The sequence below is a fragment of the Hypomesus nipponensis genome, chromosome 9 (assembly GCF_054491055.1).
Source record: "Hypomesus nipponensis isolate SF chromosome 9, ASM5449105v1, whole genome shotgun sequence".
Classification (NCBI taxonomy): Eukaryota; Metazoa; Chordata; class Actinopteri; order Osmeriformes; family Osmeridae; genus Hypomesus; species Hypomesus nipponensis.
In genome coordinates, this window is record NC_140369.1 from 12,449,302 (window position 1) to 12,464,323 (window position 15,022).

At 44.1% G+C, this 15,022-nt stretch overlaps 1 protein-coding gene across 10 annotated transcripts in view; it reads left to right on the plus strand.

The window, feature by feature from the left end:
* foxp1b (forkhead box P1b) overlaps positions 1–15,022 on the plus strand; it is a 129,530-nt gene that overhangs the window by 68,725 nt on the left and 45,783 nt on the right. For all 10 annotated transcript variants that reach the window (XM_084704634.1, XM_084704624.1, XM_084704625.1 and 7 more), the window contains one exon: positions 10,050–10,190. In XM_084704634.1, coding sequence (XP_084560760.1) covers positions 10,050–10,190 — 141 coding nt within the window. The remainder of the gene's footprint in view (positions 1–10,049; positions 10,191–15,022) is intronic.

The following is a 15,022-nucleotide window of genomic DNA, read 5'->3' on the forward strand; positions in this document are numbered from 1 at the left end:
CTCCATCTATTAATAGTTAGACACCTTAGAGAGGCCTGGTTTACTGTGTTAGTGTGCTAAGTCGAATCATTATGAATACCGATTGCGAAACAACGTCAAAATGTTGAGTCGAAGGTTTCTGTGCCACTCACCCCCTCTCTCCCCACCTCTCCCTCACCCTCTCCCTCACCTGGCCAGTGTGAGTCATGAGAGAAAACATGCAGGCAGGAGTGGGTGTGTTTCGTTTTCATTTGAAAAGAAGGCCTGTAGCCATGGGGCAGTAGCACTGTCTTAACTTGTCCCCCTGCCAGAGCCAAAGCATAGCCAGCTGCTCCTGGATGAATTAAGTGATTTTCAAAAAAAATGATAAGGAATCACATGTAGTTCAGTCACCTTTTGTTTATTAATTACACATATGTACTGTAGACAGTGCTTTTCCATAGTACAGTTGGAGGGTTGTTAAGTTGGGTGTCTGATTTTTTTCTGACATTTTTGCAGGAATTGATATTTAAATCAAGTGAATTGAAGTGTGTTGCTGTGGTTTGTAGGGACATTTGAATCCCTAATGAATAGAGATGTAAATTAAGAAAAAAACAGGTAATTATGCTGAACCAGTAAATGAATGAACTAGTGACCTCCAACTGTAATTTATTTTATGGAGGCAAATCATATTTACTACCCATTTTGATATATGTGTTTTGTTACTTTCTATTAGCTTTTTCAATGTAATTAATTGGCTATTTAAAAAAGGAAATTTGCTTCAAACAAGTAGGATATCTGTGTCTGTTCCATTTACAGCCAGAGCAATTATGCTTGGCAGCATCACTTGATAGAATGATGTCAGATCCTGGAATGAGAGCAAAGAGTGTACTGTCTCTAGAGGAATACCTACACTATCTGTTAGTCCTCCCTCATTTCCAGAAACAACCAAACCAAACAAGTTTTACACTTTTCTAGGTGGCCTGGGCTCTCAACAGCAAACCAAAAGTATGAAAATTGGATGAGCTGAAAGACTTTAAGCAGCTGTCGGTGATTCATAAATAGCTTTGTTATGCTAGTGTCTGCAGTGTGTCTAGATTAGACCCTCGCAGACAGATATGTAGCGGTCAGTAAATGTGGCCATAGACAGCACTGTGTTAAGGCTTTACCCTGACGATGACATTCACTACTTTACATGTAAATTCTCTGGTGATTCACCTCTAAGTGAACCCATTGAGAGTGATTCTGGCACTGGCCTAAAGACAGAGGTGTGTTTTTATGACTAGGTGAGGTACGTCCTCTCAAAGGCCCTCAAGCACTGGATCTCTATCCCCTCCCCTTTAATCACTGTATCCCTCAGTCTCATAAACTCCATGAGCTGTGTATGGGTGTGTGTATGAGTGTGTCCTTCCTGTTTCTCGTTTTTAAACTTAATCAGCAAAAATAAAAGCCGTTGTAAGCTGGCTCATATTAAAGAGGTGATTATTGGTAATAAATACTTTTTTATACATACTTATTACAGAGGCAGTTTTCTTGTGCGGTTAATGAGTGTAATTTGATTTGCTTGAGCGATTACAGTTCCCAAGAATTAATGCGGCAATCCCATTCCAAGATAGAGCGAGATCTAAGATTCTTCACAGGTCGTGTACTGCTAGATGCACCCCTCTCACATAGCAGCTAATGGAGTTGAACAGCAGTCTGTCATTTCCCGCCCGGTCCCCCTGCTCTATAGCCCACATGCCCTTGGTTCCTGCAGTGCTTGTTGTTTGGGCCACTTCTGTCTGCTTTTCACTTTAGATTTCTCTCATTCTCACCACTTCCTCAGTGTTTCTCTTTTCATGTAATAGAACAATACGAGGATGCTCGGACATAGCAAGGCATTATAAACGATAACATCTGGACGCATTTCCCTTTAGTTCAGTTCCATTAAGAGTGATTTAAGGAGGTTTGGATTTTTTGTGTGTCAGTTGGTGTTGTTTAATATTTCCATCACATGTTTATGCAAGGCCTTTAAGCTTCACACGTAACTTAGTTTGCGGTGTGATCATCTTCTCCTGCAATGTTTATTGAAGCCTGCAGCTCAGGATGTCTGCCCAGTGCTGAAGGTGGCTCAGCCAGATTGAAGCTGGCCAATTCAGTTGATGTGCTCCGCTCTGCATGCTAATCACGCAGATGTTGTGTTCAAAGTGCTTACACTTACAGGAGTTTTCTCCATGGCTTGTTAATGTACTGACACCCGTCCACATTAAGACACAGAATGTGCAAGTCTGAACTGGGAGTTGAGCCCGTACTGTGTTCTGTACACACACTGGGGTGTGAGTATAATCCCAGATTATCATGAAGAGAAACCTCCTCACTCACATCTGCATCCTTTGACAGCGTTCTGTACCATGATGCATTTCAGTCCAGTCTGGCTTGTGAGGTGATACGTCTAGACCCAGCCTGGAGATTACTCTAGTTTATGGCAAAAGCAATCCGATTTTTTTCCCTCTCTCTCTTTCTCTCTCTCTCTCCTCTCTTCTTTTATTTCTGTCTCTGTGGGATCATATTACCCATCTTGGAATGACTTCAACAGAGACACTGCTATTCCCAGGGAGCTACCTCCCCTCTGCAACTCAATCCATAGCCATGGCCAATTGGTCTCCCAGTGATTTATAGAAATATTCTCTCTCAGAGTATATCTAACTCCCACCACACTGGGAATCCTCCTTCAGCACCTCCACTACAGTGGCTGTCTGAGCCAGGTCAGGACGAGGCAGCCAGGGCCAGACCATCAGTGTAGTCCTGATGGAAGCCTTTATTAGGGTGTTTGATCTGTGTACGGCAGGCCGAGGCTTAAACGCCAGAGCAGAGCACAGTAACATTTCTTGTCATGTGATTTGTCTGCATTTTCCCTTTGAAACCATCAGGGATCGTGTACATCTCCTGAGGCAGACACCATGACAAATCCTTGCCCTAAGGCCCGTACTGTGCTGCCAGCAGTTGTTGGCAGGCAACAGCAGCCTCCCTTTTTCAGCTGAACTGACTGGTGACATCATATCATTGCCCTTCAAGGACAGTAAAGCAACGTACAGTACAGTAGCAATCCTGATAGCAGAAGGATTCCACTGGAGTCTGACAACCAATCCACAGACTGAGCAGTGCCCTGAGCAGTCACAGCGCAAACATGTTCATATGCACTAGCTCATGTCGGTTTTTCTGGCTGTTTTGGGCAGATTATAGCAGATTATAATGCAGAGAATCGACATTTAGTGCAACCAAAATCTGAGAAGGACATGAATTTAGTATAGCCTGTGAGTTTCATGTGTATTGATTATATCAAATCTAATGTCAAGCCAGCAGAGCTAGGAAAGGACTTCTAAACAGCTTAATTCTCACTCGATAATTCTCCCAGAATCCTCCTTGTTTTATGCTGAGTTTTGGAGGCACTCTTTACCCAAGCATTACACTCAGTACCACCTGATGCAACATCTCCCACAAAGATGCAACGCTAAGAAGCCCAGTTTGTCAAAGCATCGTAGGCACCCAACACAGTTGGCATGCAGAGGCCATTTTCCCTGTTTTATTGACTCTATGGAAATGAAAGCTCAGTGCAGTGATGGGCGTCCCCCAGACACATGTTGGGAAGGAAAAGAAAGAACAGAGAGAGGGGTGGACCACATCTGCCCCACATTGTTCCCTGCTCTCTGATTTCCTTCATTCCCTTTTTTCTTCCAAATTGTTTAAATCTCTCAAAATGTTCAATGTCTTTTGCGGTTCTATGTGAATGAAAAGCAAGGCCTTGACGGGTTTGCCTGCCTGTGACCTGCCTTTAGCGGCGCTATTGAGCATCGTGGCTGGAGCAGAATGCCGGGTGGTTAGCAGGGGAGAGAGAGTGACACGCCACCGTGCACTGATAGACTTCTCAGTGAAGTGGATTAAATCAGCATCAGGCTAGTGGAGCTGATTACCCGAATATGAAAATGCAGTATCTTAATGGTACATATTTTTTATGAAGCAGCCCAGTTGCCTTTCATTTTGTGGCTAATATGTCTATTCTTATGAGTCATTTACTTCTTTAATTACCTTTAGCAGCAGATGCACAATGGTGTATTAATGTGAACGATTTTTACTGCCAATTTATCATACAGAGCCTGTGAAGTTGAAAGGCGTAATTGAGGTGGAAGAACGGCTCATGAGGGAAACAATATTTAGTTGACAGCTTCCCTTGTACTCTGGGAGGGTGTTTATGATTTTACACCGCACTAAAGAAGTAATAAACACAATATTAATTTAATAACTGCTGAATGTCGGGGACAGAAATGCCTTCACAGAGACATTTGCTCTTTTATTGAATTATGATAAGAAGTTGTTTGCTATAATCAGGCAACACCTTGTGTGTGTCTCTATATGCCATTATGTGTGTGTATGTGTGTGTGTGTGTCTTTGTTAGGGACTGTTTGGTCTGCAGCATGAGTGTGGTTCTTGGTGTGTATTTTTGATACAGGGCTCTCTCAATAGAGGCCTTCTTTTCCCATCTGTTGTTAAGCCGCTGGCTAAGCAAGGCTGGAGAGTCCAAACAAACGAGGAGCACACAGCAAACGGAAGCTGTCAGGCCTGCATAGCAGAGCTGACCCCTCCTGGCTGGGGGTCACACGGCCGTACCAGGCACGGAGCGCCCCCACCGCCTGCTGGGGCACTGTTTACTCTCCCCCCTGCGCCTGCTCCGTGCCCCCTCTCCTCCCTCCCTTCTCCACTCGCCCCCTCCCCGGTTCTTCCTCGGCGTCCCTGTACTCCCTCGCTTCATCCGTGCTCCTCGGCCCCTCCTCTATCCACATGCACAGTTCCCTTGTTTTTCTTTCCCTCATTTTTTTTTCCTTTCTCTCAAATGTTTGTCAAGGCATAGCATTACCTGTTACGGGTGGAACAATCAAAAATAGACTTTTATTGAAGTCAGCTAGCATCTTATGTAAGTTCTTGCCATTGTTTCTATTGTTTAACCATGGCAATTTGAAATGTTTAGTGTTGTCATAAATATTAATATACTAGTTGATAAGTGCAGAAAAGGAAGGGAATATAATGGCTTGAAGTGGATATAAAGCATTGATTTATTTATGTATTCTACAGGAATTAGTTTGGAAATCTAAACATCGGTTAGAGAGTGTTATTTTGAGGACCTGTAATGTGTGAGGTTTGAACATTGGGGCCTGTTTTCCATGTGGAGAGGCTTTTTGGAAATGGCATTAATTATATACTTACTGGGAAACCAGCCTTTTCCTACTTTGCATTGCAGATAACGGTCATAACACTGAAAAAAGCCAAGAAAAAATGCAATTAATATAGACATGATCCCCCCCCTCCTGCTTATCCGTTAACACGATTAATATAATAGGAATATGCATTTCTATTAAAATGACAGTTATTGTAAATGAATACCATAACTACAGTATATGTTTGCACACTCAAGTCCCCTCTAACCCTGTAACTCCTGCCTGTCCTATCACTAAGACTGAATAACGAGTATTAGTCATTTCCCCAGCTTCAATACTTTCCAGGCGGCCTTACAAAAGCCTGTCTAATGAGTGCTATTAAAGGTTGTCTGTCTATGGGACAGAGTGAGCCCTCTGTGCCACCACACCAGGAGGAGCCAGAGAGAGTCAGGGAGGTGGCTGGGCTGGGCCTAGCGAGCGCTGGCTCCTCCGTTTTGTTAAAACACAGCAGGGCCGGTCAGGCCCATAAATGTCAGGTGAGTTTGAGGTGTGTGCTCACTCAGAAAGTCAAGTAGATAACCTTGACATTTAGGCCATCGCCGTGTAAAACCCGCAGAGGCCCCAGAGAGGGAGCTGTAGGAGCAGGGAGGCCTGTCTGCAGATCGGGACTACATTAAGAGCTAACCTGTTAGCTGTGTTGTTGCTGGCTGGCTGAGGGCCTAGGTCTCCTGTCTAATAAACTCTAGCCACTGAGTAAACACCGCGCACGGAACACTCTCTCTTTCTTTCTCCATCTGTGTCTCTTTCCCTCTCCCTTTCTCACAAAGTTGAAGCGGACACACACACCCTCCTCTCTCCAGTCTTCCCAATGGCCGCAGGGATCCAGTTACACCTGCGCGCACATCTTCTAGCAATTAGGAGCAATTTGTTTGAAACCATTACACATTCAAGGTCTTCCCTTGCTTTGGGATAGAGGACAACGGTGAGTCAAAGGAAATTAAGAGGGCTTCTCATGAAGGCCCTGAACAAACACACGGGGCCCTCAGTCCAGCTTCCAACGCAGCCACACTTAATGACACCCTCGTTTCCCATTTCCCGTCCTTCCTTCTTATCCCTCCTCCACACGTTTCTACTGTCGGACTGCCCATTTCACTTCGTGTGCTCGTCTTCTCTCCTCTCAGCCTGCTTGTTTGGGTTCTGTCTACTGTTGAGTTGCAGCTAACAGGTTTGTTGTGTTTTGTCATTTACTCAAGGTCAGTTGAATTATGTAGAGACAGATAAAGGTTGGCCTTGGTCACATGGCCAAAATGTGTGTACAGTATCGTAGCTCACTCCGTTTGTGGTGAAAGGTGCGAGGGAGGGAACCAAAGCACAGACTTCACTCAGTGGTATTTCTCTGAACAGGGATTTGTATGGCACCCAGAGCTGGCTTTAACAGCAGGAAACTCGAAGCCTGTAAATAATCCACGTGCAGAAGGCATATAAAGACATCCAGTACTTAGCCATTCCTTTATCATTGCTAGATAGCCCTGGGACATAAGAGCTGCTCCTGCCTTTTTCACAGTTTCTATTCACTAATATAGTGTGAAAGTAGATGCAGATAAGACATCTATTGTTTATTGTGGCACGCTCACTAACATGGGGTAGGTGTGAACTTTGAACATATTTGAAATCGAAAAATTAAAGAGGATTGAAAATAACAAGGATGCCAAATTGCATGTCTTTATTGCTGATAAGACCTTGTCAGGTCCTGGAGGGTGTTTTATAATCAAAAGTACCTGAAGGGCTCACCCTGTGTGCGCGTGTGTGTGTGTGTGTGTGTGTGTGTGTGTGTGTGTGTGTGTGTACAGTATCCGTGTGTATTGTGTACTCATCTGTGTGTTCTTTATCTCAGACTAAAACACAGTTTTAAGTCTAGCAACCAGCTTCAACTATAGGTACTGGTTCACTTTGTAGTTTAAAAACAGAACTTCATTTCATACCCATGAGGCACTCGTGTGTGTCTTTGCATCATGAAAAGGGCAGTCCTTATAACTTCAGATTACTCTCTAAACACATCGCTTTTCTCTCGATCTCCAGATGCTTTGCCTATAGCAAGGCTGGCTTCTGTTGCCTCTGTAACCTAGTCATCTGTTACTATTATCCATCTTTGAACTGTTTTTGTATCTGATCAGTTCCACCTAATATGTCTCTTGATTTGCGCTATTGTAGTGCCTAGACAACATGCTGTTCTCCTCATCTGTCTGGGCTTTAGATGCTCGTGCCTGTCATCCTCTGGCAGTTTATCGCAGGCGTCTGGAGCTGCTTTTAGACTTGTACGTCTATCAAGTCCCAGTACCTTTGAATAGGAGATCAAAAGGAGATGAATTCCAGGGAAGGAGGGGAGAGAGACAAGAGAGGGAGGGGGGGCAGAGAGAGAGGAAGAGAGAGAGCGAGAGAGAGAGAGCGAGAGAGAGAGAGAGAGAGAGAGAGAGAGAGAGAGAGAGAGAGAGAGAGAGCGAGAGAGAGAGAGAGAGAGAGAGAGAGAGAGAGAGAGAGAGAGAGAGAGAGAGCGCCTTGTGTGAAGATAGGAGAGGGAACTGTGTAAACATCACAGTGACAGCTCACAATGGGTTATTTTAGCCCGGTGTTAGGCCTCTCCAAGGCAGCCATCTACAGTGGCCTTGTTAAACAACAAGCCATTCCTGAGTCTGGAGCAGAGCTCACCTCGGAGACACTCAGCAGAGGTTCGGAGCTGCTCGCCGCTTCATCTCATTATTTTTATAATGGCAAAGTCTTTGACTCATCTTTGTGTCTTTCCCTTTTGAAACTTCATTTGTAGAGTCATCGGGGGAAAACAAATAGTCCCCACCGAATGAGTAATGTGTGATTATTGTCCAACTGTACCATGGCTTTCATTGATTTATCTTTCATGTGGGTTGAACTTACAAGACCCTACAAGAGAATACAGTGTTGCACTGTGGCTTTATGGTTGCTGCTTGTTTGTTGATTGATCACTGGGTAGGCTTGTTTCCACACTTCTTTTGTAGATGATTACAGTCAGCAAGCAAGGGCTTCCCAGAAGCCTATGTCTTCATCCATGACTGTTTCCAGTTCCTATCATATCCTGTTGACTCAAATATCCTGGTTCCTTCCAACACCCCTGTCAGTAAACCAGACAGTTCACACTCAAGGCATGTATGTGTCTCGACAAGCAAAACAAAGCTTTTGTTTGTTTATGAATGAACATTCTGTACCACTCCTTTAGCAAAGCTAAGATAACCCCTTTTGTCATAACCCATGAGTCCCTTACTTATTGCATGCATAAGAACCATTGACCTCAAATATCCTAAAAATACTTTATCTTCAGTGAGTGGGTGTCAAGTTCTTGTAATTTATTCTATAAATGGCTTGTTTTGGTTAATTCTGTAATATTGTGTGGGGTTTCTTGTTTGTGTGGGAATTAATTTCACACTCATTTGAAAACATATAGATGTGTAGGTGTTGGGGCTTTCCCCTTTTGAAAACAAGGTGCATGCAGTACAGTGCATGATGATAAAGATTTAACTTGAAAAGAGAAGCGCAAACTGTGTGTGTGTAAAAGACGAGAGCCATTGAGAGATCGAGAGATCAAAAGGGAAAGAGAAAGGGAGGAAAGGGAGAAAGGGAGATATAATTAAAAGGAAGGGAGAGAGAGCACATGTTTGTAGAGACAGGCTTAAACGAAGAGTGGCCTTTCTGCAGCCTGTGGTCATATTCTTGCCTCATGATGTCATCCCACTGCCCTGTTTTTTAGAGGGTCAACACACAGACACAAACGCACACAGCTGTCCCAGCCTCCAAGACTAACTCCCCTCTCTCATCTCAGAACAACTATAATGCTTTCCTACAGGCCTACCGATCCCCTCTTTTACTTTTTCCTCTTCTCTCTCTCTTCCTCTTTCACTAGAACTATTTCATCATGCCTTCTTCATTTGAATATCTCACTTTCATGCAATCTCTCGCACATCTCTCTCTGTCTGCTTCACACATCAATCTAACTTTCCACCATGAGCTTTCTCTGCGTTCTTTTTCATGTACTTTGCTCTTGTTTAACACACTGCCTTTCATCCAATAATCTTATCGAATAACTTATTAAATAATTGACTAATGGAGGTTAACTCTGCTGTATGTGAGATGGGTTTGGATGCGCCCCCGACTGTTTGTTTTATTGTGGGAGTAATCGTCTGAGGAACATGGAAAGAATGAGCCGAGTTATTTACTCAGATGTTTTACTGGTGTAGGTGTGAGACTGGCAGCTTTCTGTGGGAACACACGCTTGCTTTTCTTGGTATCACTGTCGTTTTCATGACCACTGTTTTTCCCAGCTTCCCCGGCTTTGTTTGTTCTGGATGGCATGTTTGATTATTTATCGTAAGGGAAAAGGGAGTAGCTGGAGCAATAAACATGTGACTGCACTGTATTTTGTTTTCCACTGAGAAGGCCGTGTCCTCTAACAGATATTTGGAGCTGCAATAAACCTTTTATTTGCTTTCTGGAACCGGATGACAGAGAGAGAAAGCAGGATCAAAAAACACTGATCGGTGCCGCTCTAACTCCTCTGTTTACTGTACGTGCAGATTATCAACAGAAAATATTTTTTCGGAACTGATGCTATTGATTCATCTTTCTTTATATCTGCTAATTTGTTTTGTCAACTGAATGTGGTTCCCTGTCCGCAACTTGTAGGGAAACTATGTTAATTCGTTTGAGAGGAGCCAATATGGGTTCTAAATTGGTCAGTTTGTTTTGTTATCTATCAGTGAACCATCATAATATTGTCCAGAGTTCAAGCCATGTAGGTCGTCACAAGGGCCAGTAAAACGTTCACTGTTGTAGTTATTAATCTTTGTTTCACCCTTGTCATTCTGTTCTGGTTTTCAGGCACTCCAGGTAGCTCGCCAGATCCTCCTTCAACAACAACAGCAGCAGCAACAGCAGCAACAGCAACTACAGCAACTACAGCCTCAACAAAGCGCTGGTCTCAAATCGTCCAAAGCCAATGACAAGCACCAAAGTCTGCAGGTACTTTTTAGAATTCACTATGGTAATGTAGGCCATGTTCACATCACAGCTATAGCATTAAGCTTTTTTACACTTATCATCTGGTACGTTTCATTCTTGATTCTCATGTTAAAATACTGGTTTTAAGTGGCTGGCTCGATGATTCTAGAGATACCAACTTTCAAGAGTGTAATGAGCTTTTTTGAAAAGAATGTACCAGGCTTCCTCATAAACAGGAACTCCTGCAGACAGAGAGTCTACTGTCGTATCATATTTGTGACTAGCAGAGGACTGTAGGTGTGGTCTCATCTTTAACATCATAATCTGACACTTTCATTACATAACACTGCGCATCAAAATGCAGAGTAGCGTGTACCATGCAGAGCAGGTACAGTCCAAAATAACACAGATCGTCCCAACTCCCAACTAGAAGTTGTGTTTAAAGTTGGCCTCTACTAAATGTGACCCATGTTTATTCCTCCTGTAACCAGGGTCAAGCTTAGGCAAAAGGGGCCAAGGCTGTTGGTAAAGTCGTGTTGAGGATAGTGGGTAAGAGAGAGAGAGAATGAAAGAGAGTTAGACAGAGATGGAAGGTGAGTGTCCCATGTCCCCCAGCAGATCTGAGCCTGTGGTGCAGGCACAAAGACTTCCCTGTTCCCATCGTTTCATCTTACCTTCCGTGGGAGGAGAGAGGGCTGAGTTCAAACCTTCTTCACCACTGGCAGCAGGGGGCGTCATCAAGCATACCAGGTTGGGGGGGTGCCTCGGGGGGGGGGGGGGGGGACGTAGAAGAGAAAAAGGGTGCTGAGGCTTTAATGTGTTTGTGAAAGAAAAATCAAGTCAAGCTATTTAGCTTCTTTTGAATGGGAACCGCTCTCCAAATGTGATGCAATATTTACGTTCATTTCTGATCAGCCGTCTAAGCTATCCAAGATGCATATCTGTGTTTGAACAAGGCAGGGTTGTTTGTTACAGTGTGAAATTGCAAACGACTTCAGGGCAAATTTGGTCATTCATACGAAGGCCCTGTATGTGTGTGTATATATAATATGCAATCCCCTCTCTCCCATAGGGGGGCCCTTTTTTAATGAGCTATTGTAGCGTCTAGGTCTAATGTCAGGTAGTGAAAGAGCCTCTTTGTTGTGCAGATGTCTTAGGAATAGCTCCAGAGGATGAAATATGACAGTGTTGACCTTTCAGTTGTGTGCATATTTGTCAGGATTCACAGAAGTTGAAAGGATCAAGCTAAACAGTTTCCCTCGTCAGGCTGGGAATTGTGCAGCAGGGGTCAACAAAGGAGGCCACACGGTGGATTCCAGTGTACAGCCAGTTGTTGGTACATACTGAAGTAGGAGACCACCTCCCCCAGACAAAGGCAAAATTAAAATTCTAATTTATTAATGTATACAGAGAGCTTGCCCAACCTGTCACTCAGCTACTGAAAAGAGAGCCGGCCCTTTCTCTTTCCCCTCCCCTGCCCAGTGATAGTGAGGAGCACAGACTCACTGTAGTATCTGAACAACATCATGGTAAATTGCCTGCTCTGTAATGGTGGATGTTACATTGTGCTATTGTAGGTTGAAACCTTCATAATGAAAAGCAACATGCAATTGTTTTTATTAGTTGTTCTCTGAACGACATACTCTACTAATTAAATACACCCCCTCTGTACCCACAAATGAATTACATGCATTATGAATACATACTGTATGTGTGTGTGCACACGTGTGTGTGTGTGTGTGTGTGTGTGCGTGTATGTGTGTATGTGATGGGGTTGAGAGGAAGCAGAGTATCTTTTGTGTTTTGTGTGTCTGTGGTCTTGTAGTGGTGAACTAGCCATTTCACTCTCTCTCAAGGGTAGCAATTAGTGAAACACCAGACCATCCAAGGCTTTTCTAATTCCTCAGTGAGGACCAGCCCATGCAGAGAGAAAACTCTGGAAGACCCTTTCACGTTCAACACTGTTGTCCTACCCATAGCCTGAATTTGTCTTGAATGGGACTGGGTCATCAAAAGACATGATACAACAATTATGAGCAGTGTAGTAAGCTGACATCCCATAAAAGTACCTGATCTGTAGAGCTGTCCTGGTTTGGGTTTCAGTCATCTCAGCCATCTCCCCATTAGACACCGGAAGGCATGTAGGATCTCCCCTCATTTGGAGATGAGACTCACTCCAATTTATTCGTATTCAAGTAAAAGAAAAAATAATGAAGCCCAGAATATCTGAGGCATCAAGAAAAAGTGACCTGCTTTAAAGACAAAGACAAAACAATCAGGCGAGCACAAGAATCCTTGATCAGCATGAAATGGCTATTGGTTTTATATGTTGAAAAGGGCTCACCCCCTTTAAAAAAAACATCTAGAAAGTCCTTCATCTATATGCGTGTGGCTCAGAGGCATTTAATCAGTCTGGATACACAGACAACAGCAATGCAGGCTGGAAAGCAGCTAAACATACTTGACTGGTCAAAAAGCAAGTAAATTACTGACAGAATGACACGTGTAATTAAAAGAGTCCATGCCACTTTAGCTCGTGCTTCACACCTACAGTGGTGCAGGAAGAGAGCGAGCAACTCCCACCCCGCTAATTACCATTATCACTGAAATGGTAGGGTTTGAGTCATTAGTTCCATGTGCATTTAATTAGAGGCAGGCTGAAATTGGATTTAACTTATTACTTTTTCATGGATCACTTTCTTGTCATCACTTCAAATTGGATTGCAGCCCCAGGTAACTAATTATGCCAGCCACAGGATCAGGAGTGGAGAAATAGGTAATTAGGAACAACACTGTTGGACCCTCACTGATAGTCCACTCGCACCACAGAGGGGGGAAAAAATATGAGGCTCGTTTGTGGCGTTGGTTGGGAGCCTCCTCAGTTAACTATGCTATGCTGCAAGGCTTCCTGGATAGACACCCACCACCTACGGTGGATTATGTGACGTGCAGCTGGGCTGAAGATGTTATGTCAACATGGTTCCACTGCATCAGTGTAATGCCCAGATTAGGCTTGTTCCAGATCTGGATGTTGGCCTTGATTAGCCTCCATTATTCATGTCACTAGTACTGTATACTGTAGGCAGGTAGTCTGGAGACTGCAAAGCAAGCCGGAGATTTCAAAGCAAGAAACTTCTGTGTATGTGAACCAAACATCAATCTGATATCTGAATCCATATTGGCCAGTGTGGGCTGTCAGATTTGTGTTTATTATGTTTTTGTTGAAAGACTGTTTAGTTGTAGCAGACAAATAACCTCACAGGCTAAACTGAATTCCCTTGTGTGTACACTTGCTGAAAGCAGATTGCCAGGATCATCTTAACATTTCTCTGAAGCGAGGTCCTTGGAGCTTGTGAACAGTATAAAACAGTATTGAAAAGCAGCTTTTGTAAGTTCCATTTCACCCTGTCTTTAATAATGCAGTGCTGGTTGACCGTAATTCATTGATTTAGATGAATGCAAATGAAAGAGGCATGATTTATTTGATGATTAAAGTCACCTTGTCATCACATTCTGATTCATTATTTTTCAGAGTTTGCAAAGGACTGGCCCGAAACATTTGCTCTTACAAACATGTGAACAACCTGCTTTCTTATCTAGATTTCCTTCTTCCTGGTGAAAACACGCAGCCTTCTCTCTCTCTTTCCTTTGTACTTTATCTCTTTATTATCTATCTCTCTATGTCTATCTCTCTCTCTCACACACACATACACACACACACACAAACACACACACACACACACACACACTGTTCTACAGCATTGTGTGGAGTCTCACAGAGGGCATCTCCAGGTCAAAAGATAATGTCTTTTCAGTTTTACATGATGAAAACCTTTTAAGTCCCACCCCTCCTCCTCCCCCTGTGCGGTTCATATCCTTCATCTGTGGTCTTTGGGGGAGCGTGGTGTGACAGAATGCAGGGTCCAAGCCTCTGTCTCTGACAGGAGAGGAGCGCCCGCTGGCTCTCCCTCCACTACCACTGCTGCTTTTTGTAGTAGACCCATGGCATTGTCCTGACACATGTACACCACAGCGCTCCAATCTGTAAGTCATTAGAGTGCTGGGCTGGGGCCGGCAAGCTGGAGCTTGGCCAGCGCTCCCAGGCAATTGGAGGCGGCATTCCGAGACGTTCCCTCTGCCCGGCCGCCCCGCGGCACGGAGCAGCGTGGCGGTGGTAGCCCACCGGCGAGGTGACAATAAGCCCATGTCCAGCCCACTCTGGCCCCCTGCCCAAGCACAGAAGCCAGCTGAGAGAGCAGGACAATGGAGATCAGAGATGAGCCCACCAGGTGTGGAAGCCATAGACCTCGTGTGCTCCAGTTTGTCGACAAGATGTAGCAAATGAGGACAGATACAATAATACACGAATAGACAATAACAACATGATCCTGTTGTGTATGTGTAACGTCTGTTAAATTGGATTCCGAATCAAATCACATACTTCAGTGAGTGTGCAGGCAGGATGTCTGTTACCCTCTTTCAGTGTTAATAAGAAGTCTCAAGGTGATGTGGACTGTATTTATGTGATGGTTTTGTAACTCTGAGGTGACTTTGTGTGGAATGATGAACACAACAGCGATCCAGCCTCCGCACTCGTCAACAGATCAGAATGTTTCTGTCCCGTCATGTTCTTCTTGTCATTATGTAGAAATGCGTTGTGTGTACTGTATGATATTAGAAGCAGGTTGGGATCATTCTGTCAGGGTGAAGTCACCCCTCCTGCTTCCAGGCGGCAGGCTGTTCCAGCCTGTTAGGAGCTCCCAGCCAGACGAGGAGTGTGGGCTGGACTCCAGTCACAGGCCTGGCAGCCCACTCTGCCGCTTTCAATGCTGCCTCATTGAAGTCCTGTTGTG